The sequence below is a fragment of the Eptatretus burgeri genome, chromosome 7, assembly GCF_056783735.1.
Source record: "Eptatretus burgeri isolate ZD-2024b chromosome 7, Ebu_testis_v1, whole genome shotgun sequence".
NCBI classification, from domain to species: Eukaryota; Metazoa; Chordata; class Myxini; order Myxiniformes; family Myxinidae; genus Eptatretus; species Eptatretus burgeri.
This window is the reverse complement of record NC_140967.1, coordinates 56,832,594-56,857,556: the sequence shown is the minus strand read 5'-3', so window position 1 is coordinate 56,857,556 and position 24,963 is coordinate 56,832,594. Positions and strand designations below refer to the sequence as shown.

Below are 24,963 nucleotides of genomic sequence, written 5' to 3'. Positions count from 1 at the left end.
CGTAATACTCGATACAAAATATTTAATCAGATAATGCTGTCTATCTGAGTGTTTGTCCACCCCCTGAAACACGGAAATGCTACTCGGAGACAATAAATTATGCAAAAGGTGCTTCAAATTAATCCACGCCGATGGAAAATTTATTATTATTCAGTGAAGGTTGCTTCAAAGTAACCCAAGCCTCCAGGAAAATTACAATACTGCCTCGAATCAGCTCTTTCAACCAGCGCAATAATATAAGACTTTGTTTTATTTTAGTTTTCTATTGTGGTAGTTTTTACCATGGCCTTTCGGCTAGTTTATTCATAAAGCCATGGCGACAACTCAAAGGCCTATTTTTCTGAACAATTCCATATGATTTTTTGTGCCCGTATGATCGTACATGCGACATCTAGATTAACATCTCCAAAGGACATCCCATCCTGTGCTGCCTTTTTGGCTGCGAGTTGCATCATTGGTTAGGGGCGCAGCTATGCCGCTGATATAGTGCCGCTATTACCAGTACACTGGTGCTCATTTCACCGACCTCGGAAGGATGACAGGCTGGGTCAACCCCCTGGTGTTAATTCAATGAAAACGGGGCTCGAATTCAGGACCCTAGGATCCCAAGCCACCACCCGAACCACTAAGCCAACACCAGGCTACCAAAGGACATAATCTTTCATCATAAAATGCCTCTCCCCAGTATCACATCAGAGCACCGCTAAAAGTCCACTCTACTTCGAGATCAAACATCAAACTATACAGCTCAAGAAAAGCTCATCTCATTTGATAATTAACACATACCTCGTGTATCTTACACATTTTGAATACAATGAATGTAACCAAGTTTTACATTCCAAAGATAACTTAATCCCACATACAAACTTGAAGGGTACTTGTTCGAGCGCATACCTTCGCCACATAATGCCTGATTCACGAGAACTTATTGGGCCCAATACATTTTTGAAATATCATGCTTTCTATCGTTTTTGGCTCCATCTCTCAATGGTGAAGAATTACTTTAAAAATTCTAGTAGTCGGATCTGGATCTTCACCAAAATGTAACCAGTTCATCCTTGTCACACACCAAACCTGCTCACCAAATTTCATTCAGCTCCGCACAAAATTTTTGAGATATCCTTCACATAGACAGACAATACAAACAGAGAGGGGTGAAAACATAACCTCCTTCACCTTTAGTGGCGGAGGTAACAATGCAACTTTCAATCCTTGAATTTAGTGTTTTATTCTGTAGGTATCAGAACGCCTTGAGGAAAACACCGAGAATCTGCGCGCATCTGGAGCACAGTGGGAGGACATACAGAGGTTAAGCTCTGAGGCCGAGGTATGGTCTGTGGCTGTCCTCCTAAAACTATCACCGGCACAGAAACACACTGGTCAGTGCCATCAATTGGACCAGGATTTGCAGAAAATTGAGGTGGGCACAGTAATTTAACTTGATTTGTGTTTACTCATGTTTGAACTGCATTATTTAGCACTCTCTCTCTCTCTTTCTCTCTTTCTCTCTTTCTCTCTTTTTTTTTCTCTCTCTCTCTCTCTCCTGCTGGTTGCATCATTGGTTGGGACGTGGCTTTGCCGCTGATGCAGTGTCCCCCTTACCAGTACACTGGTACTCATTTTGCCGACCTCGGAAGGATGACAGGCTGAGTCAACCTCCTGGTGTGTATTAATTCAGTGGCCAACAAGGCTTGAACTCAGGACCCTAGGATCCCAAGCTGCCACCCTAACCACTAAGCCAACACCAGGCTTATTATTTAGCTGTGTGTGCAGCAACACTTGCAATAATGGAGGAATAGCATGTTTATCATGAGATTTTCATGACTTAGATCAAATGTCATAAGAATTTAATGGACATTTTTCGAAAGTAAGTTGGAGTTGTGAGTTAGCCTTCAAAAAAAAAAAGACAAAAGCCTGCAAAGTAAAATGAAAAAGACAATGCTTTGCTGTCACGTAAACCTATCTCTTCTTCTTCACCGCCCCCCCCCACCCCTCACAATTCCCCAGCCAACTCTACCATACTGCCAAGATACCCAATGAAACGAGTCGGAAGTTGCAAAAATCATTGTTAATATTTGTGCATTTCCTAAGCAAGGAGAAATATTTTTGAAACAATGCCAACTAAATGATAATGTATGTGCAGTTCTCAAGTTATTTGGTGGGAGTTATCAGAAATGTCAAACTGAGAAACTTAGCATTAAAGATAAGCTTCTATTTTTACACAATCCTGTGCAAACTCACCTTCACACTGGGCGTGATTCATACGGTAGATATCTCTATTAAAAGTGGCACACCTTTAGATTGTATCTTGCCCTAAGTTTCTGCCTTTACATATACAGCTCAAAGAAAGCTCATTTAAGTGGAAAAGCCTTCGATTAATTAATAATCCTAATTTGAATATATAATTGTTATAGCACAATGGCTCTTGGGTATGGATTTTTTTGGCCTGAAACAATCATTTTTATTGAGTACCAGCAGGAGTACCTGGCGTTGCCCAGTATTGCCCGGTCTATTTTTTTTGTGGGGGCCTAAAACACTAAGGAATGGGGTCGGGGATCATTTAATATTACCTTTCACATAACTACAAAGGCGCAGGCACTGTCGAGTAATTAAAAAATACAACTCCCCCAAAAAATCTACTTTTCTTTTTATTTAAAACACTCATCAGGGCTCAAACTTGAAATTCTGAAAGTTTGACGAACATCCGTTCAATCATCTCTGAGAAAAATGGCAACACACAGACAAACGGCTGTCTTATAGTATAGATTTCTCATTGATATTTGAATTACTGCAATGGCTGAAGCTTGCTTGCATGATAATTATGAACTAATCTTATTAATTGACTATTCTTTTCTTACTTATGATCTTTAAGTTCAAAGAAAAGACAACAAGGAATTAAAAGCTCCACCGTTACCTACTTCAACACTGCTATCCTGAGCATGCCCGGTTATTTCCATATCGGTGGCATCAGCATTTCCATCGTCAACACGTGGGAGATGAAGTATTTTGTTATTGTCATTCCCGTCACTGTTTCTTTCACGGGCAGGTGGTGAAGGTCCAACAAAGGAAATGGCTGTTGACCCACACCCATACTATTCCTTCTCTGTGGGAACTGAATTCGAGATTACAATTTGAGCCCTCATGCAAAGCTCAGGCAGTGTTAATGACCATCACATAAGTTGTCCTTATGTCTGCAATTTAACATTGCTTATTGCAGTCCACTTAGACTGCTTTGGTGGAGTAAATGTTTTCTATATATATATATATATATATATATATATATATATATATATATATATATATATATATATATATATATATATATATATATATATATATATACTTCCCACTTCCTATGCATTTAAAATTATGGAACAATTTTATTTAATTTTATAATTTACCATTTTGGAGTTTTTTGGCAAACACAGCTGCAGGGTGCGAATGATCAAACACGCACAGCACATTCATGTTTTGATGAGACCCTCGCACAGACAACACAATCACGACACATGTACACAATCACCTGTCCTTACCTCAACAACCTACCATCCCTGCCAATATTCTTGTACCCCTCAATCCCCAATGCTCTTTGGTGAAAAGCGAATGATGTAATCATGGCAAAAGGTGGGGTTATCAACCAGGTCACTTTGTTCCATAGCAAGACATTCCTTGTATCAACATTTAGGTCAAAAGACTCTTGGCTAAAAGGAAGCATCACTGACGTTACAGCATAAAAATTAAATTTATAAAACACCAGCCACAATTATAATTGAGATTACATAAATATAATTATTTTCTCCCACAGTACCTATCTAATTAAAATCTAAACCTGAATACTGTTTCTGCTGCCACAACCTTTCCAGGGAGACCATTCCATACATTTATTTCTCTCTGGATGAAAGACCCATACTTTACTACCGTCTTAACCCTCCTCTTCTTTATTCTCAGTTTATGGCCCCTGGTCCTATCACTATCTATTCTGCTGAAAAGCTCTTCTCCACTTATTTTGGCTATACCCTTCATTACTTAAACATCTCTATCAGATCCCCTCGTAATTGCCTCTTTTCTCATGTATAAAATCCTGTCTCCTTCAGCCGTTCCTCATACGTTAGTCTAGCTAGCCCCAGAATCAATTTGTTGCTCTATGCTGAATTACCCTCTCCATGACATCTATGTCCTTCTGAGAAGTGTTGACCAAACCTACACACAATATTCTCAAGAAGACCTCACAAAATTCCTATACAGTGTGAACACTACCTCTTTTGATTTATAATTTATCCCTCTGCAATGATAATCTAAAACCCTGTTAGCCTTACCGATATCTGACTGGCAATGTGCTGTCTGCTTCACCCCATATCTATTGCCCCCCACCCCTAGATGATTATGTTGTGCTGCATGCTCCAAGATTGCTGTTGCATGATGTAATCCATATTTTCATTATTCTTACTCATCCACAGCACCAGACATTTCCTTTTGCGAAACAGGATCTGCCCATTTTTATTTTATTCACATGGAAGAGGAAGATGGAACCTAGAAGATGACAGTGAGATAAATACCAAGGGAATGGTCAAACTGGAAAGGAGGAGAGGAAAAGGGGTGGGGTGGGGTGGGGGGGGGGGCAGAGGAAACACTGAAAAATGCAAGTAAGATGTTTGGGTGAGGAATGGATAATGGGGATAAGAACGATCATGGGTCAGAATTGTGGACGACAAGAGATGATGGTGCACTGCTTACTTGGAGCTCGGGAGAGAAAATCGAGACAGAACAGCCTTTGGAAGATGAGTCCGTAACAGGAGAAGTGAAGAATAAAAGAGTTGAAGTGTGCAGTTAGCCTTGATTTTGGAAGCCGAACCAGGTTACAGGAAGAATATGTGCATTCTGGAGTAGGTAGTGTTGGAGGACGAAGAAAGCAGAGTGAGCAATATAGGAAAATAGATGATAGAAAACAGAGAGACCACCCAACTGCATATGATATAAGTGCAACAGACCCTGTGCTTTGGCTTCTAATAATTTTGATTCCAATAATTTGAGCTTTAGATTGCACAGAATCCTGGAGAGACAGATGTGATGCTTGAGCCACCAGCCCATTGTAGAGAGCAGTACTCCATTGAGCTTTGGACAAAAGCTTTGTAGATTGTGAGTCGCTCTGATTTTCCGAGGAAAGACTTGGGTCAATATGTGGCTGGCTTCGGAGGCCAGATTTGCTTTGTGGTCGATCCAGGAAATGGTATGGTTCATTCTGAGGCCTACAAGTTCAAGAGACTGAACCCCTTCCAGGTGATGACCAAGGAGATGAATCGGTGGTTTCGTTTGATGATCCTTCTGGGGTGATAGTATGAGACTGAGATTTTTGGGGATTGAAGGACATGTTCCATTTGTTTCACCAGTGTCTTATCATTTCCAAATCAGCAGAAGAGAGACGCAGCTGATGTCTGCCTAGAAGATGGATGGAGGGACTGCAAAACATAAGGTGGAGTTGACTGCAAAAAGGAAGAGAGGGTTTCTCCTGAGACAGTATGCCTAATCGATGAAACTATATTGACTTTCCTGAATCTGATCAGCCTACCTCCAAGTTTTATGTCATTGGCAAATTTGTAAAGCTGACTCTAAATCCCATTGTCCAAATCATTGATGCAAATTATCAATAATAATCCTGACCCCTGAGGTAGCCCTCTACTTACTACCTTCCAGCTGGACATCCTCTCATTCACAGTCACTTTGCTTCCTACCACAAATCCAGTTTCCAATCCAGTTAGCTACTCTACGTGCCACTCTGCAAGCCCAAAGCTCAGCTAACACTTTTTTGTGCTACCTTATCAAATTTCTTCTGAAAGTCTCGTTATACTCTTATACATTCAGTGCACTTCCTTCATCCACCCAATGAGAAACTGCCTCATAGAACTCCAATTAATTTGTTAAGCTTGACCTTAAAATTCCTTTTGTAAATCCATGATCCCTTTAATTAGTTTAAATTTATCTACATGGTTCCCCATATGATCTCGACTTAATGTCTCAAACTATTAAGACTGCCATCCCACTTTCATCACTAACCAATCTTTCTGTGCTATTCCTCAATGATCCCATACTTGAGTTAACCTGTTCTTTACCCATTATGGTCTTAAATAATGCCTTGCTATTATGTTTAATACAATACAATTACTCACTCATCTGCTCCCAACTTTACCGCAACCATAAGCAATATCAAACACACCAAACCTTTCACAAAATTACCATAACAAATATGGGGAAAAAATTCACTGATCGCATTGTGCCATCAGGAGCGCTGAATCCACCAAACCGGAAGCCTGATACGAGAAAATGATCGAGTTGACAGCGAATGTAATCTTCAGCAACGAGGTCGATTGTTTACAGTATTCCCGCACAATTGTTGGGTGAAATACTGAATATTCATGAAATTGCCTGAAAAGATTCCTGATGTCCACTTTTCACCATCCTTCAACATGTGGATGTTGAGCACGTGAATTGTTGGGAAACTCGATAATTTTCTCGGTTACGCATCGGGCAGACCTTTTGACAAACCACACGAAAAAGCAATGTTGGTGAATATGTATGGCAAGCCAACTTCCACAGATGGAGAGTAGCTGAACTTATCTCGTGAAAACTGCAAAGAAAAAAACCAAAATGGCTATTTCTGACAACTTTGGTTTTATTTGATATTCCATACTCTAAAGAACACATTGGTGCTGCCAAAACAGTTTCTTGGCAAGGTTTATACTGGGTGGTTTGCCATTGCCTTCTCAGCATTTGTTTATCCTTTATCCTTTTAATTTTTGAGTGTCAATCAAGGAAGCAGCACGTGCCAGTCTTTGGTGTGACTCGGCTGGAGTTTAAACCACAGGCCGAGCTCCCAGACTCAGAGTGGACACTATTTCTGATGACAAATTACATTATTTTTCCTTTCCTCATAAAACGATGCCATACATCTTCTGCCTCAATTTCATCATGTTCATAAGATGTTGCAGAGATTGCACAATGACCTTTCAGGCATCGACTCTGGGTTTGTTTCCCGACCTGACTATAAACTGCCGGATTGATGCTTCAAAGCAAAGTGTTGCATCACAAGGTGCACCGTCCCTTTGTTGGATGCTAAGTTGAGTGTCCCGTAGGCTAGTGTTAGTTGATGCACCTTAAATATCCCACGGCATCTTTCATAACAGAGTATGCAAGGTATCGCCAGCATCCTGGTCAAATTCAAATTTCCTGCCCGAACCTACAAGGAGCACTGCATCAAGAGCATCATCCCCCCCCCCTCCGCCCTCCCCCTAGCTCTGATGCATCCTGTGGGCTGGGTTTGTAATGGGTTCATAGCACAATATGTTTACTCTGCAATGTAATAAATATCATACATCAGGGTCATTCGTGTCAGCCTCTCTACAATTGATATAATCACAAACCATCGAGTTGAATTTATCACCTCAAGTTAATTTGTACACAGCATAGCAATGAATAGTTTGCACTTTCACTCGACTTGTTTGCAGTGGAACTCCAGTGCACTATTCTTCCCCACTAGCATGATGATTCCTTGCAGGATGAGCTGGAGAAACAGAAGGAAAACCTTGACTGTGCCACCAGGAAGATGGAGGAACTGAAACAACGACTAGAACTGTCAGACTTGCCTTCTGAACTCCAGGTTGAACATTTTATTTTTCTTTGCAGGAGCGAGGCTCTTGGAAGAGCAAGGGAGACTGACAGTGGGTAAATATCAATGGAATGCATGAAACGGGAAAGTGGAGGAGGAGAGGAGGAAACACTGTTAGTATCAAGTAAAATGGTTGATATAGTTTAAAACAAAACACATTTGGTGCAATCTGTATGAACAGCAAATGATAATTGAAAATATAGAGGCCTCGTTTGGGAATTGTAACATACAAAAGTATAAATTTTACCTTTGCCCTGAGTGTGCACCATAGTTGTACTCATTGCTGTTGTAAGGTGATCTTTGCAGAATCATTTGTACATTTTCCTTTACCCAGGCACTGCAGGTGGCTTTTAGCCAACAAGTGGCACAAGTTTATGAGGGTTGCAAGGCAAGCAGAGTTGTGCAGAGAGAATTCGCATCACGTAAGACTGAGCTGGAGAGCCAAGTCGAGGACCTGGGAAAGAGCTTGTCATCTGCAGAAGCCTCATGCACCCAACTCCAATTAAATTGCAACCCTGAAGATATGCCCAAAGTTGAGGTAGGCATGTATAATATATAATACAATTGATAACACAAAATGCACGTGTGTGTGTGTGTGTGTGTGTGTGTGTGTGTGTGTGTGTGTGTGTGTGTGTGTGTGTGTGTGTGTGTGTGTGTGTGTGTGTGTGTGTGTGTGTGTGTGTGTGTGTGTGTGTGCGCGCGCGTGTGCGTGCTGGGCCGATTACTAAAAAAAAATATTGGCCGATGCCAATTCCAATGCCGATTTATAAAGTGTTAAGTAATGACGTCATAGTGCATTGTGCAAACATGAAGTGGACACCGTGCCTGATTGGTGCCGTGCCCGCGATTTAAGGATTGACGTTCTTGAGTGGCTGTGAATCGATACATTTTAAATCCTTTCTATAGTTCATTGGTGCACCGAATGCCACATCATTTTAAAACGAATGATGAGCTACTGTATGCTCATTCGATAAGCTATTGACAGATCTGAAATGAAGAATTTCATACTGGGCTGGTCGTGTGAAAACCAAGTTTTATCCAAAACACAGTCCAGGGAGTCCCCGAGTTACAAAGAGATTCGAACAGTCGTTCATACAGTAAGTAAATCGATCGGCTGTTGACTTAGTATTATAAACTAGCCGAAACCCCGTCACAGATGGATTCCGTTCCATGAGCCCAATATGACAACCAGTGGTGGCTCTTGTAAGAGCCGGATCCCAGTCGATGTACTCCATGGCCTTACCTAATGAGGCCTACAAAACGTCCTTGTACACGACATTTTTGCTGTACACTACTCCTTGTGAAGAAGTCCCCTGATTTGTGCACGTGTCTACTTCGACGTACACCGTGTCAAAACCTCTCAGGTCACAGTACCGAGAAAAACGTGATGCGACCGTGAGGAGGAGCACAAAATTGGTCCTTCAGTATTAATATATATATGGTTTTATCAGTGTGCGAGTGGGGGGCCCAACCCTGTAAAAATGCAATTTTCAATTGCAATTTGAAATTTACAATGTGTCGGAGTTTTTATTTTTGAGGCACTTGCACCGAAGACATGTGACTTTTCGGAGCACACTCATTGGTAAAAACAATTCTGGTTCAGTGCACCGCACTTTCTTTTTTAATTTGTGGGACTATTTTAGAGCACAATACGCTCGAGCCAACATGCGCTCTCCATATATAGCCATTGGGTCACGACAGTGTTGGCCAATGAGCACATCCCTGCTCAGCAGTGAGCCCAATCACTGTCCTGCGTGCTAAGAAGAGTGGAGGGAGGGACGAAGTGCCCAACCCGTAACAATGTGAAACATGCTGTCTCATAAATTTCACATTCACACAGTTTGACAAGAGGACCACATGGTAACATAGAAAACAAATAAATTGGCAACATTGTATATGATTACTGCTGGCATTCTAGAGGGGCGTGTTGGGATAAAAAAAAAATTGGAGGGGGTGGGTATGGAGATTCCTGCAGTGGGGGCTATGCTCATCTGGTGATGATAAGCTCAGTGGGAGACTAATCATAAGGTTGTTACCCATGCTCGCATGGTTCAAAATATGGAAAATGCCACGCTTATGAGTTTTAACATTCAAAGTCAAAAAGCTCATATTTGTTTTGAGAAAGATGAGTTTCACTGCTTTGTCAGATGAAAGACAGTTTATTTTGTTATCATATGCTGCACAAGCAGGAAGCCTGGTTGTGGCTTAGTGGTTAGGGTGGTGGCTTGGGATCCCAGGGTCCTGAGTTCAAGCCCCGTTGGCTGCTGAATTAACACCAGGGGGTTGACTCAGCCTGCCATCCATCTGAGGTCGGCGAAGTGAGTACCAGTGTACTGGTCCCGGTGTATGCCCCGGTTAAAATAGGTGTACCATATCCCTGTGTCGTAAGAGGCGACCTGGGTTGCGTCAGGAAGGGCATCCGGCGTAAAACATGTGCCAAATCACTATGCGGATCATACGGATGATATGCTGTGGCGACCCCTTACGGGAGCAGCCGAAAGAAGAAGAAGAAGAAGAAGATGCTGCACAAGCAGCACTGAACAATCCAGAATACTCAAGCGTCCCAGAATACTGTCGGTCCGCCTTTGAAATGTGAACACTGATGCTTTGCGCTCGGTACACCTGGAGTGGATGACATCAAGACACTGGTCAAGGAGAACGTGCAGTAGGTTTTAAGTTTTATTCTCTGGAGCATATGAGCGATCATGTTTTCCTTTGTCCTCACGGCTATTTCTAAAGCATTTGGTTAATTTATATTAATCGGGTTTGCTTTATAAAGGTTACATGGTTTTGATTATATGGAAAGCAAAATAAATTTGATAACCATATTTTCGAGCTGTTTGTCAAATTTACGTTTTCCAAATTACTGAGTCAAATTTTTTACTCGTCACATGACGATTGGCAGGAGTTAATAAAGAATAATGTTTATGCACATCCCCTTGAAATGTCTATAATTTTAGTAAGATTCTGTTTCTTGAAATTTGTCCAAAACAAGGTGAAATCTACTCAAAGTTTTGGGTTTTGTATATATATAGTACAGTACAGTACAGTATTCGGTAATCGGCATGCACACTGACTAATCAGCCGATGTCGATGACGGAAACATTGCCGATTACCGATTCCGATATCGGCCCAGCACATGTGTGTGTGTGTGTGTGTGTGTGTGTGTGTGTGTGTGTGTGTGTGTGTGTGTGTGTGTGTGTGTGTGTGTGTGTGTGTGTGTGTGTGTGTGTGTATGTATATGTATATATATGTATATGTATATATATATATATATATATATATATATATATATATATATATATATATATATATATATATATATATATCAAACTTTATGACAGAAATATATTATGTTTAACTGCTGTTACATGTCAGTGTCTTAGAAAAACCAATATATCTTGTTAATAATTGTCACCTTCCACCAACATCTTCACTTATTGTAGCAAATCCAAAAGGAGCTCATGGCACAGCAGGGTGACATTGATACTGTGAGGGAGAACTTGAACAGTTTGTGTCGTGAGTATCAAACAGAGGAACTGGAAGGCGTGGGCCACCGGGTCGCAGGTGTTGTCCGTTCCTACGATGCTGTCAAAAAACTCTGTGCTGATGTGCAGAACAAGCTGCAGGGCCGAGCTGAAAGAGAGCTCAATGGTAAGTCCTATGCACGAGAGGTTGTTCCTAACAGGAGGGGTTTCGAGGAACCCTGGAAGTGACATTCTAACCAACTTGTGCTGCTTGGTAATACAATTATTTTCATTGAGATAAACAAGCGTCGATGTATTTCAAAATATTTTGTCTTTCTTCGTTGTTTTCTATTGGCATAATTTAAAGCAACATTGCCCCAACTTCTTGGACTGAGGTAGTTTTCAAAAAATATAAATTACTTTTTGTTTGCCGAGTGTATGAAAAAAATGTAACTTTACGAAAACAAAAACAACTACAATGCACTTGTCAGAAATTCCCGATAAAATACATTCACACATCTCTTCTGATCAATTGATTTTTTTCACTCAAATTTATAGAAATGACATTCCATGATAAAGTATGTGTATTGTAATTATTGCAGATTGTATCAAGTATAATGCTGGATTGGTCCGCAGATGCATTACAGAACTTTACCAACTTCCTTGCGGAGGTGAAGACGAGTGTGAAGGACTGCAACAGCACATCTGGAGATGCTGTCACTGTGGAAACAAAATTACAGAAGTTAAAGGTAAAATGTATTGAATATATTGTCAGCCAGGTGGGGATGAATATTCTAAGGACCTCTGTTATTTATGTCATTTCACGAATCGTTGCATGCAGGACATTGAAAAACTTGAGCCTGAAGTTCAAAAACTATTGGGAACGGTGTTTGAAGCAGCTGAGCAGTTAGCACGGACCCAGCCCAAACATGATGGGGAACAAGCTCGACAACAAGCAGAAGTGGCTCGTGAAAATTGGGATAACTTTTCGCAGCGGTGCAGGAAGGATGAGGACAGTTTAACCACGGCCCTTTCCACCTTGAACACGTACGTAGATCTGGATTCAGCTGCTGGAATATTTGTGCACGGATGTGTCATGTGGATTCAATTTCTATGATTTGTCATATGATGTGCTAACATGTTCATTTGGGAAAGGAAAAGTTGGATTCATTGATAATTCAATAATTTTATTTCAATGGTACCATCTCATTGATAAAACTGAATTATATGACCCTCACAAGTTCCTGATGCCCAGAATGAGAATATTTTACAGTTTGTGTTCATCTTCTATAGGCAAAGCACTTTTTTGATGAAACAAAGCACTTTTTTGATGAAACAAAGCACTTTCTTCTTTATATGAAATATGTATTTCTTAATAGATTATAATGAATTTTTTTGTGCCACCAAGTTTTGAATGCCAGGTAAAAGAGCTGAGCCTTTGGCTGAACCACATTGAGAAACAGTTGTCCTCTGAAGGCCAAGGTGAACTTTGCCAGAGTGTTTCTGAAAAAAGGTCTGAGGTGGAGAAGCTGAAAGACTTGCAACAAGAAATCCTCAAAAAAAGGTTGTTTTATTTCTTCTTTCTTTCTGGAAACCTGAGATTGACTCGTAATTTTTATAACACTACACCTGTATTGTAGTTCTATGAAGTTGACCCCAAAAACATTCTCTTCAGTTTGTCGAGTTGAGAATTTTTTTCTATCAATTACTTTTATGCAAACATGCATGTAGTTTTAAAGGGGAACCCAAATGATCAGACCACCTCGATGCCAATGTATCCCTTAATACCCGACAACAGAGTTATTAATGGAAAATACCCTTATGATACAACAGAGATGGTCAGATCTTGTGGTTATCTGCTATGATTGAGAGAAGATGCCATCCCTATGATTTGGCGGAAGAAACAGCCGTTGCTCGAAACTGCAACAATCAATACCGAGCTACCAGCATATGTACACGAGCGATTTGAGCGGTGAATGAAACACCTGTTGCCATTTCCTGGCAGTTATCTGAAAATAATTATCTATTATCAATACAAATTTCTACAAATCAAAGGAACCACCATCTATTTATAGTGGAGAGAAAGTATGTATGTATCACCATCTACTCCTCCAAGCGGATTTGACCGAGAATGCAAAAACTTTCAGGGTCCCCCCTTCACCATCCCCCCACAATCCCCCATAAACCATCACCCAACAATACCCACCACCATCCAACACCCCCTCTCTCCACAATCTCCTCACAATCATCACCCCAACATCGGAACTTCGCCAAAGTCAGACCTCCCCTGGTGGGTGGTGCTCAGGCCCACTGCCTGGGACCTCGCCGCAAGGTGGCCATCCTGTGAGATGTGCATAGTAGAGGTCCTCAGAACTGTCCCTCCGAGTCTTGCCCAGTGGGCGAGTGTTCCAGGGACTCGCCCCATATGTGCCGCGGCAGCTGGGTGGTTGGGACTCTTTTGTCGGGGTGGCTTCTCCCGACTGCGGGTGGGTTGGGTTGCCAGCCACCAGATCAGATGCAACTGGGCACTGCTGTTGTATACAGTAGGTCCTTTTGGGATGCCGACACTTCGGCACTGTCCAAGCCTTTCCTCGTGACAGCAGATGGCAGGTGCCGAAGAGATACGTCCGTGATTGCAGCACACTGATTCGCTTTCCACTACCGGCTAACCGGCCCAACACGCGTACCATTCGGGGGGAGCGCCCAGCACTATGACGGGCATCCAGTTGATCTTTTGGATCATCTGATGCTCGCTGCGACAATGAAGCTGACCCTCTTGAGAGGGACAGATCAGAGCTGGTGCTGGACGGTTGCCCCCCACATGATCGCAAACGATGTGGAGAAAACTTTAGAGCAGCTTAGAGGCACAGGGCCTAGATTCCCGTGTGCTGGTTCAAAAGCTCCTTTTCCGCCTCTCAGAAATCTCCACCCAGGTTGCAGTTTGGGCAGTGCTGACGGGTGTGGCAGGTGGGGCAGAGAACCAAAGAGGAGGGAGGAGAAAGGCCCGGGACCACTAGGGTGCAAGTGAGAACCGGGATCGGTTGGTTTCTTATCAATCGGTCCCACTATTATCCTTTATTCATCATCATCATTGGAATTTCATGCATGGATACAGTATCTGTCATGACATTATATTTGGCTTCACAACCCATTGTTGCCATTCCGCTCCAGATGTAGCGAAGGAATAAATTTGCGCAGAGTGCTGGTATGCAAAATCCAAATTTTACAAAAGGTGCAGTGGGATCTATAATGCCAAAAAGTAAATGCGAATAGGTGGGATACCTGGCTTAACACCCTATTTGAAAGGATTTAGATGCAAAATCTTGCTTTGAAGCCCAGGAATAAAGTTTGTAACTTGATTATTCTTCCCTGATAATCAAATCCAAGACAAGACAACTTGAGTGCAGAGATGTTACCTCTGAACTATTTTGTTTGAACAGCATCCTTTATGACATTGCATGTCTATCTTCATGATGACAAAAGTCTTTCTCAGTGATTTACAAACAGAATTGTTACTGTCAAAATATTCTTCTTCAAGGCATTTGTGATTATAATCAATTGACAATCATGCGACAATTGCCAATACACACCTTCATCGTAAGCATTTTGATCACTGCCCCCTTTGTTTCAAAAATGTTTCAGTGGTCGTTTGCATATTCAACCACGAGGTTGCTGTCACTTTTTGCTGATTTTACCAAAATAACAGGAAAGTATTTGAATATTTAAACGTTTTCATCGGGTAGACTTTTGCAGTTGTACGATACAACATTTACTCGAAAAAGGATGTTACTTTTGAGGATTCGTTATTCCGAGATGGATATATATATATATATTTTTTTTTACACTACAGTACAGTACTTGTCTACATGTCCAGCCTACCCCCTTATTTGGTTCATATTTGTCATGGTCATTCTATTATTAAGAAATGGCTGTTCCCATATCACAACCAGCAGGGACAAATAAATTATCCCATTGTGGAAGAATTTTAATGAATTCTTTTTTTAGCACTTTTTTAGGTTGAAACAAGCAACCATATAATGATGTAATGAGCCTGGTGTTGGCGCAGTGGTTAGGGTAGCGGCTTGGGATCCAAAAGGTCCTGAGTTCAAGCCCCGTTGGGCCACTGAATTAATACACCAGGGGGTTGACTCAGCCTGTCATCCTTCCGAGGTCGGCGAAGTGAGTACCAGTGTACTGGGCCGGTGTATACCCCGGTTAAAATAGGTGTACCATATCCCTGTGTCGTAAGAGGCGACCAGGGTTGCGTCAGGAAGGGCATCCGGCGTAAAACATGTGCCAAATCACTGTGCGGATCATACGGATGATCCGCTGTGGCGACCCCTAACGGGAGCAGCCGAAAGAAGAAGAAGAAGATAATGATGTAATTTTAACAGATTTAGAAACAGAGATGAGGCTGTGAAAATTTTAAAAGGCAGAGTTCCACAGTTGAGGACCATATTTGAAGAATGCTCAAACACCAAAAGTATTGATCTTCGTGTGAGGGACTACCAAAAGATTCCCGTAGTTTTGATCGCAAATTTCTTGCTGTGGTCTTTGGTGTGATTATGTGTGAGCAGAGTATATGCACAAACAAATGAGATAACTAATGAGCGTTCCTTGTTGACCGAAGTATTTTCCGATATCAGCTCAAGCATTTTCAATCGATAAACTTTCATTGAGGCAATTATTTCCTTAATAAAGGCAAACCTTCCCTTCATATTTGGTTTCTGCTTTTAATTTTTTTTCTATCACTAGTTGTCATTAATTGGAATCATTTGTTTTTCTTAAAGACACACACACACACACACACACACACACACACACACACACACACACACACACACACACACACACACACACACACACACACACACACACACACACACACACACACACACACCTACTCTGAGATCTGGGCTTTGAGCTCCATTTCACCTTCTGAAACCCGTCTATGAAGATAACAAGCAATATATATCTCTATCTCTATCTCTCCATCTCTTCCTCTCTCCCTCTCTTCCTCTCTCCCTCTCTCCCTCTCTCCCTCTCTCCCTCTCTCCCTCTCTCCCTCTCTCCATCTCTCCATCTCTCCATCTCTCCATCTCTCCCTCTCTCCCTCTCTCGCTCTCTCCCTCTCTCCCTCTCTCCCTCTCTCCCTCTCTCCCTCTCTCCCTCCCTCCCTCTCTCCCTCTCTCCCTCTCTCCCTCTTTCTCTCTCTATATATCCCTCTATCTGCTTCAAAAAGAGAGGAAACTAATTACAGATCTTGGTTCCTCTTCGTATATGTTTACATTTTTAATTTCCTGCCCAGGGAAGAATTTCAGAAACTGGCTGATGCTGCGCAAGCTGTAGACCAGGCTGGTGCTGGAGATGGAAGCAAATTGCAGGGAAATAATTTGTTTGAGAATTTTCAAGGGCTAATAAGGCTCACCCAGAGCAAACTACAAGACAGCCAACAAACCTTACATGAACACCAAGCCTTTGAAGAAGCACTGAAAGGAACTTGGTCATGTGTCAGGCGAATGAAAGACCGCCTACCTTCTATGGACAGTACCATAGGCAACCAGGAAACCCTCGAGAAGCGGTTGAGTCAAATCCAGGTAAAGCACTTCACCAAAAACAAAATTTATCCAACTTATATTTAGCAAAGGGCAAGGAAGTCTTTATTAGAATTGGGATGCAGAACACTACATGGATGCAGAAAAGTTAAACAGAGGGATGTATGCAGTCCGTATTACATTATTAAACTAGAAGGGCACTTGGTAGAGCGCATAACTCCGCCACGTAATGCCTGATGCACGAGAACATATCGGGCCTAATCAATACATTTTTGAAATATCAGGCTATGTATCATTTTTGCCCATGAAGAATCACTTTAAAAATTAAATAATTGTCGCATCCAGATCCGGATTCGGATCGTCACCAAAATCGAATCAATTCGCGGGTGTGGGCATGGACGAATTGATTCGATTGTCCACCAAGTTTTGTCCAAATCCGTCCACAACTTTTTGACGTATCATGCTATATATTGTTTTAGCCCGATCTCTCAATGGTGAAAAATCACTTTAGAAATTATTGTAGTTGGATCCGGATCAGAATCTTCACCAAAATCTAATCAGTTCATCCTTGTAACACCCCGAACCTGTCCACAAAATTTCATCCAGATCCGTCCTCAACTTTTTGAGATATCCTGTACACAGACAAAGTGACAAACGGACAGAAAGGGGTGAAAACATAACCTACTTCAACTTCGGTGGCAGAGGTAAATATATGTAAAGTTATGTATTTGGTTGAGTATACAAGGTAATAATGGGATAAATATACAACACAGGCATGATGGGTCACATTATCTTTTCCTGTGTGTGAGCTTATTGATATCTATATAAAATTCTTGCATTACCTTTTCAGGAAATTTTATTTGCAAAGGGAGAAGGAGAAGTGAAACTGAATATGGCCATTGGAAAAGGAGACAGGGTGATGACAAGCAGCAGTGAAGCAGGGCAGGAGGTCATAAAAACTCAACTTCATTCACTCCACCAGGCTTTCAATGAACTGAATGAAGTATCCCTTAATTATCACAGGTAAAGTCACTATACTGGTATTGCTATAATCTCAAATGGATTTATTGACAGTGGAGTTAATGGAGCAGTAGAACTGTTCAGATCTTGTAAATTCAAGGGAAGAGTAGTTATGAGGAACCACAAGGTAATTAAGGAACATGTACTGACCATTTAGCCCATAATGTCTGTGTTATATCCTCACTTCAACATTCCTGCTAACTGCAGGAAAAGTTAATTATACATTGAACCACAATCAGATAATTTGGTCTCGGAACTTGCACATTATGACCTACTCTTTGATATACAGAGTGGTCCAAAATGATGTGCAACTTTTTATTTAACTTCATTTTATTTTTTCATTATTGGTCGATTTTGCTTATTTTTGTGTAATGATACACATGATTAGTTGCATTTATTTCACAATAATAAACAAAAATCTTTCAACCAGCAATAAGGAGCAATATCATTAGTAGTTGATGAAGTGCTCAATCCAAAGCTGCTCCTCTGGATGATAGCTACCACAAAGACACTGAGGTTGTTGATGACTCAGCTGATAAATGGAGCTGCTATGTGTCTGATTTTCTTTCTGATGTTATTTTTTCAACTCCTGCAGTGTGTTGTTTTCATAGACTTTAACTTTGAGGGACCCCCATAGGTAGTCTGCGGGAGGAGACAGATCTGGTGAGTTGGGAGGCCATGGGTTGCCCGTTGGTCGATCAATGAGTCGATCACCCAGGAAATGTCTCAAAAACTAAAATACCATGAGACATAATATGCAGTGGTGCACCATCTTGTTGGATGATGACTGAATTCATTGCGATGTCTTGCTTCCTTCTCAGTGCTGGAGGGAATCTTCTCTGCAGCATGTCTACATATCTGACTGTGTTCACCGTCACTGTTTGTTCGGCTCCTTTCATAAAGAAGAAAGGTCTTATTATACCGCTACATCCAACAGCACATCGAATCGTTACTTTAGTTACAGAACGTGGTTGGTCCACATGTTCGTGTGGTTGGTGTTCTGCCAAAAATCGCATGTTCTGTTTGTTAATGTGGCCGCTGAGATGGAAGTGGGCCTCAACACAAAATAAGATGTTGTCCAAAAAATTCTGGTCTTCTTCAATCCCCTGGGCAATGGCAGTGCAAAATTCGAACCTCTCCCTCTTATTTCTTTTTGCTCTGATGTTGCAGTAACTGCATCTTGTATGGACACAGTTTGAAATCGTCAGATACGATTCTGCCAACGGTCGTGTTATATGTTTCCACCAGTTGTGCAAGTTGGTATGTTGACTTTTTTTGAAGAAGCCTGCAAGGCTTCTCTTTCAGCCTCTATCTTATCAGGTGTTCTCACTGAAGGGTTTCAACCCCCATGTCCTTTAATTTGGTCTTTCACACTTCCATTGTCTTCAAACATTTCAACAATACTTTTGATGGTTTTGTATTGTGGAATTCTTGCATTTTGATAAACTCCTTTGGAAATTGTTAAACCTTATTCTTTAGGTGACCTGAAAACATAGAAAAAGGATCTTATTCATAAAACTTTGACAGCTATTTCAAAAGTTGCATATTATTTTGGATCACCCTGTATACATGAGATATTTAATGTCTAAAATATGAAGTCATATAAAACAGGAGGCTTTGCCTTTCCACCCGAGAAAATTGTGTTGTTTGACATGCAGCACTCCCTGCTGGCATGGCACAAGTGCTTAACAAAGTTTGACCCCATCTGAGATCAAATCCAGACTCGATAGGTCAACACGGCCAGGAGCTTTTCAGCTGAAGGTCAAACTATGGTACTTTTTTGTTGTGTGATATGTGTTTGCTTTTTCTGGCAGTTGCTTGGAGAAATTGAACCAAGAGTGGCAGCACTATAAAGAAAGGAAGAAGAACTTTATAGTTTGGTTGGATAATACAGCCCAACAGCTTGCGCTGCCACCTCAGGCTGCCATTGACATAAAGGAAAAGGAGATGCTAGTTGAGCGAGCATCTGCCACATTAGCTGACATAGAAGGACAGGCACCTTTGCTTGATTGTCTCTTGGAGAAGGCTCAGGAACTTCTGCAAACCACTGGTGATGCAACATTTCGTGAAGACATCACCGGAAACCTTCGCTCGCACTACTATGATGTTGCCACCTCAGCAAAGGTTTGTTTGTCTTTTTGCCGAAGGATAAATTTTCCATGGATGTTTTATGTAATTTGTAAGAGCCTGGTGTTGGCGCAGTGGTTAGGGCAGTGGCTTGGGATCCAAAAGGTCCTGAGTTCAAGCCCCGTTGGGCCACTGAATTAATACACCAGGGGGTTGACTCAGCCTGTCATCCTTCCGAGGTCGGCGAAATGAGTACCAGTATACTGGGCCGGCATATACCCCGGTTAAAATAGGTGTACCATATCCCTGTGTCCTAAGAGGCGACCAGGGTTGCGTCAGGAAGGGCATCCGGCGTAAAACATGTGCCAAATCACTATGCGGATCATACGGATGATCCGCTGTGGCGACCCCTAACGGGAGCAGCCAAAAGAAGAAGAAGAGTTTTATGTAATTTGCAATTGATGATATTTCATCGACTGTTCATGTCTCACCTCAAGCTGTTGTAATCACATCTGTGAATGAACAATTAAACTTCCAGATGTTGAAATACAATGACATATCTTCCAAAGAGACCCCCTCTCTTCTCTTCTGTTTGGCCTATCTCGGGGCCATTTAAGTAAAATTACAAAGACAAAGACAGAGATATAAAATAACTTCCAACAATAAATCATGCAAAGGAACAATGCAACACACCTGTGGTACATGATTAATTTAAAACTTTTCATGTCATATCATGAAAACGAAAACAACTAAAATTGGATTTTTTGGGGGGATGTTGGATGGATGGAAAAGCACATTGATAGCAAGAAAAGCAAACTAAATTAATTATTTTTCACCAATATGGACCAAAGAACAATGCAAGAGGTTTTTTTATACAGAGTCTGGGATCGTAGAAGAGAGAATACACTGAATGGATTAGTTTGTAACAGAACAAAAGGAATAGTATGTCTATTGAATAGTATGAGAGAGAGTTGGGAAACATAAACAGCAGGGTTGAAGGACAAAATAGAGTGAGACTTGGACAAACAGTGGGTGTGGGAAGGAATGTGGGGTGGGGGAGGATGCATGGAGAAGAGAAGATGAATACAGAAGCAAAAATTTGAAAAGAGATGGGCTGGGGGGTGGTTAACAGGGGTAGAAAAGATCACGGTTTTGGATGGGCGATGATCTGAGATGGTGTTGAGCAACTGCCTTGAAGACTTGGAGGGAAGAATGAGGTTTAAGGGAATGTGGAAGTTGTTCCACAGGTGGGAAAAGAGAGGAGCAAATGACTGGAGGTGAGCAGTGATCCTTGATTTAGGTCGTTTTACGATAAGGGGATTGATGGTGCAGCGCATGTGCCCTGCAGAAACTTGGGGTGGGGGTGGAATGGTGGGGGGGGGTAACAAAACACGGAAATAGCAGAAGGTGCAAGATCAGAAAGGAGGTGGCAGATGAGAGACAGAGAGAGAGAGAGAGAGAGAGAGAGAGACGGAGACAGAGATAGAGACAGAGACAGAGAGAGAGAGAGAGACAGAGACAGAGACAGAGACAGAGACAGAGACAGAGACAGAGACAGAGACAGAGACAGAGACAGAGACAGAGACAGAGACAGAGACAGAGACAGAGACAGAGACAGAGACAGAGACAGAGACCGCAGACCTGTCTGCGATAGGAGACAAAAATAAAATGTCATAGAAATATTGAGGAAAAGAAGAACGTCACTAAATCTGATACAAATAAATAGGCAGGGCAGTTGTTGAGAATTATCTGTGAGCAACTTTTGGGGAGAGGTACCATTTTCAGGTTAATCCTGAAAACATACCTTTCCCCAAGAAACAAAATCAAAGCTATAAACTAGGTCGTAGTCCCAATGTTCCAAATCAATTATTTTGTAGTATATTAACCATAATGAGAAATCAATAAATTGGACATCAAAATAAGGAAACTGTTTCATGTTCAAAGAATATTTTACAAGAAACAGGGAATTCCAAGACTATTTCTGCTGGGACTTGCAGGAGCACCAAACAACTGCAGGAATGGCCACAAAGTAAAAATCTTAACAGATCATCAAATATAATTTGTATTATATTTTATGATCAAAAAGTATCTGCAACGATTTATTAAAAACTGTGTTGTGTTGACTACATTGCCTATTGTACGTGCTGGTGCAAGCACCAACTGTTTGTGTCATTGTGAAGCAGTTTCCACCTTGAGCAGTCAGTAGTTGTGTCATTGTAAGGGAGACAACATGACCTCTCTGCTGTCCATTTGCACCAAAGGGGGGGGGGGCGCAATAGTAAACAGTGTCCGTTATTGGGAAATGCTCCAAGACCAGTTGAAACCAGCTATTCTATGGAAACGCAGTGGGCTACTATCAAAAGGTGTTGCATTGTTGCATGACAATGCCCATCCACAGACTGCCGCCCATGCTGTGGAAATCCTTCGGCAATTTAACTATGAGGTGTTGGAGCATCCTCCGTACAGTCCTGACCTGGCTCCTTCTGGCTTTTACCTGTTTGGTTCATTTGAAGACAGTTTAAGAGGACAGTTCACAAAGACAGTTTTGTCTTTGTTTGTTTGTTTGTTTGTCTGTTTGTCTGTTTGTTTGTCTGTTTGTTTGTCCACACAGAGCATTCGTGTTTTTCTCCACAACCACTTGGCGGATTGAAACAAATTTTTCACCATTGGTTCGACAACTCATGTATAATGTTCTAATGATAATTATGACATCATCGTTCACGTGGTGTGGCAGCCATATTGGAAAAACGGAAAAGCTTTGGACCTCTGTATCTCTGAAACCGCACCCAGGGAAAAATGGAACTTGGCACATGGCAAGTACTCCTCATGGGGAATAAGTATGGTTTATTTTTAGGACGTCATTTGCACCTTCGTTATGATGTCATAATTGCATATGTAGAACGCTACATCCGATCAGTATGTAAATTTTTGAGGGTCATCTCGGGACAAAATAGTGTCTTCTTCTCTGGAATGGCTGAACGGATTGAGGTGAAACTAAACACATATGACCGACTATCCATGAGGAACAAAAGTTCACACATATGACATAATAGGTCACATGGTTTGCAGCCATATCGGATTTACTCTAAAATGTATAAAAATCTTCTTCTCCAGAACAGCTGGACAGATCGAGGGCAATCGTCACAAATATGTTCCCCAAGGCATGTGTTTACAAGGTTGTTCAGGAATAATTGATAAGTCACATGGTTTGGCAGCCTTATTGGATTTAAGAAAATATTACGTAATGTTTTTCTCTGGAACTGCTTAATGAATTGATGTGAAATTTCACAATTGTGATCTCGTAGTGATGGGGAATACAAGTTTTAAATTTCAACTTGATCGAACACATTGTCTGGCAGCCAAAATTATTTAATTTTGTGATCTGGGTTCTTTTTATTTATTTATTTCTGAATAAGGCTCACTTGGCTATGCTTGGATGGGTTTGAGGGTAGAGGAGTAGCAGCTGAAGTGTGAACTCTATCCAGGTTCCTCCTGATAACTTCATCTTTGCTTTTTGCTTGTTTGGGTTCCTTCTGATTACTCCAATGCAGGTCGATACCTATTTGGGCTTCCATTTGATTTTAATTGAACTTATTTTAATCCCATTCTAAATTAATTTGCATAAAAAATATAAAACGTCATGTGTCAGGTGTCCGATCAAAGCAGGGTTGCATCAAAGCGGGACATCTTGGTACATGGTCATCACTGCCAGCAGTTATATGGTGGCAGTTCTAATTATGTCTCTTTTTAATTATGTGACACACCAGTACACCAGCGCCACACAAAATACACCACACAAAGCAAGTCTTGGCAAGGGTCTGCAATCTCTGATTGCTCTTTTTCTTGTTTTATTTTGTATTTGTTAACCAGCTGTCTGTTTGGTTTCATGCAGGAGCGTGTGGTGCAGTTGGAATCAAACCTGCAAGATCATAAACAATGGCTGCGGTATGTAAATGATATCAACACGTGGCTCCACTCGGCCTGTGAGGAGTTAAATAGATGGAAGGATGCTGCAGGTGATGCTGACACGTTGCAGAAAAAGCTTATCAAGGTTAAGGTAAGATTGATATTTTCCCAGGCACCTCCATGTGCAAGCATTGTATTTGTTGTCTAAACTACTCTCACTGTGAATGCAGGAGCTGTTGTCATTGCGCAAGGGTGGCACAGAGAGGAAGAATCATGTGCACACACAGGCTGAGGTGGTGAAGAGGAACACTGCTCAAAGCGGTCATGCACCCATTGACACAGAAGTTCTTCAGATGCAGAATGAGTGGAATGTTTGGGAAGAGCAGGCATTGAAGTCCGAGGCAGAGCTGGAAGCGGCGCTGTGCCAGGCAATGAGTACAAAACAAAAGTTTGAGGTGGCATATGAGGGTCTGCAACTGAAACTCAAGCTGGTTGAGGGAGAAGTGAAACAAATGAGTGAAGTTTTGTGTGGAGTCAGCAAAGTTGAAGGAACAGATGTTGAAGTAGTTGCAGCTTCTAAGAAAGCAAAGGTGAATCTATAAATTGCTTCCCAAAGAAATTATTTGCTCTTGTGCAGATTTGTTGTTTAATAGAGGGATTTCATAAGACGTTTAATAAAGCCTCATGAGATTTGTTGGGCTTTCACTGAAATGGTTTTGATTTACCTTGACGGCTCTTTGCTGTGCTTGCACACCCTCTGGCATTTATTAGGAAGTTCAAGAGAAACTTTTTGAAGTGGAACAGTTGAATGAGGATGTGAAAACCCTTCTTCACAATCTGTGCTCTTATTCAAAGGATGTTGGTCCACTATCTGACAGTGTTTATGATGCCATTCGGGAACACAGCAGGTAAGTTTGTTGTTCAGCAGCAGGAGCTGTTTCACAATATTCCGTAAACCATGAACAGATTTATATTGATGGTGACAAAGAGCTTCCATAACAATGTGGTTAGAAATCTTGGGATGATATCTGAAGGTCTGAAGGCCAGGACTAGAATTTCTGACATTGATTGATCACAACTGATTGTTCGTTTGAAAGATTTTTTCCAGCTTTGCGAATAAACCTTTCATGTATTTACTTTGCCCCGACCACACCTCTAAGCTTTGACCAGCAGTGACCTCTAGCTTCTCTCACCAACCAGTTGTGTTTTATGTAAATTTGTATGGGTACAAATTATCAGAGCTTGGACCTCCTACACAAAAATTACCATTCAGGGTAATCAATGCAGT

General features: G+C 41.4%; 1 protein-coding gene across 7 annotated transcripts in view; it reads left to right on the top strand.

The window, feature by feature from the left end:
- Positions 1-24,963, top strand: part of SYNE1 (spectrin repeat containing nuclear envelope protein 1) — a 423,352-nt gene that overhangs the window by 152,138 nt on the left and 246,251 nt on the right. For all 7 annotated transcript variants that reach the window (XM_085888569.1, XM_085888567.1, XM_085888566.1 and 4 more), the window contains 13 exons: positions 1,238-1,420; positions 7,550-7,651; positions 7,995-8,198; positions 11,107-11,314; positions 11,764-11,876; positions 11,969-12,174; positions 12,536-12,691; positions 16,436-16,724; positions 17,533-17,705; positions 19,517-19,826; positions 23,662-23,826; positions 23,906-24,265; positions 24,447-24,583. In XM_085888569.1, coding sequence (XP_085744695.1) covers positions 1,238-1,420; positions 7,550-7,651; positions 7,995-8,198; positions 11,107-11,314; positions 11,764-11,876; positions 11,969-12,174; positions 12,536-12,691; positions 16,436-16,724; positions 17,533-17,705; positions 19,517-19,826; positions 23,662-23,826; positions 23,906-24,265; positions 24,447-24,583 — 2,606 coding nt within the window. The remainder of the gene's footprint in view (positions 1-1,237; positions 1,421-7,549; positions 7,652-7,994; positions 8,199-11,106; positions 11,315-11,763; positions 11,877-11,968; positions 12,175-12,535; positions 12,692-16,435; positions 16,725-17,532; positions 17,706-19,516; positions 19,827-23,661; positions 23,827-23,905; positions 24,266-24,446; positions 24,584-24,963) is intronic.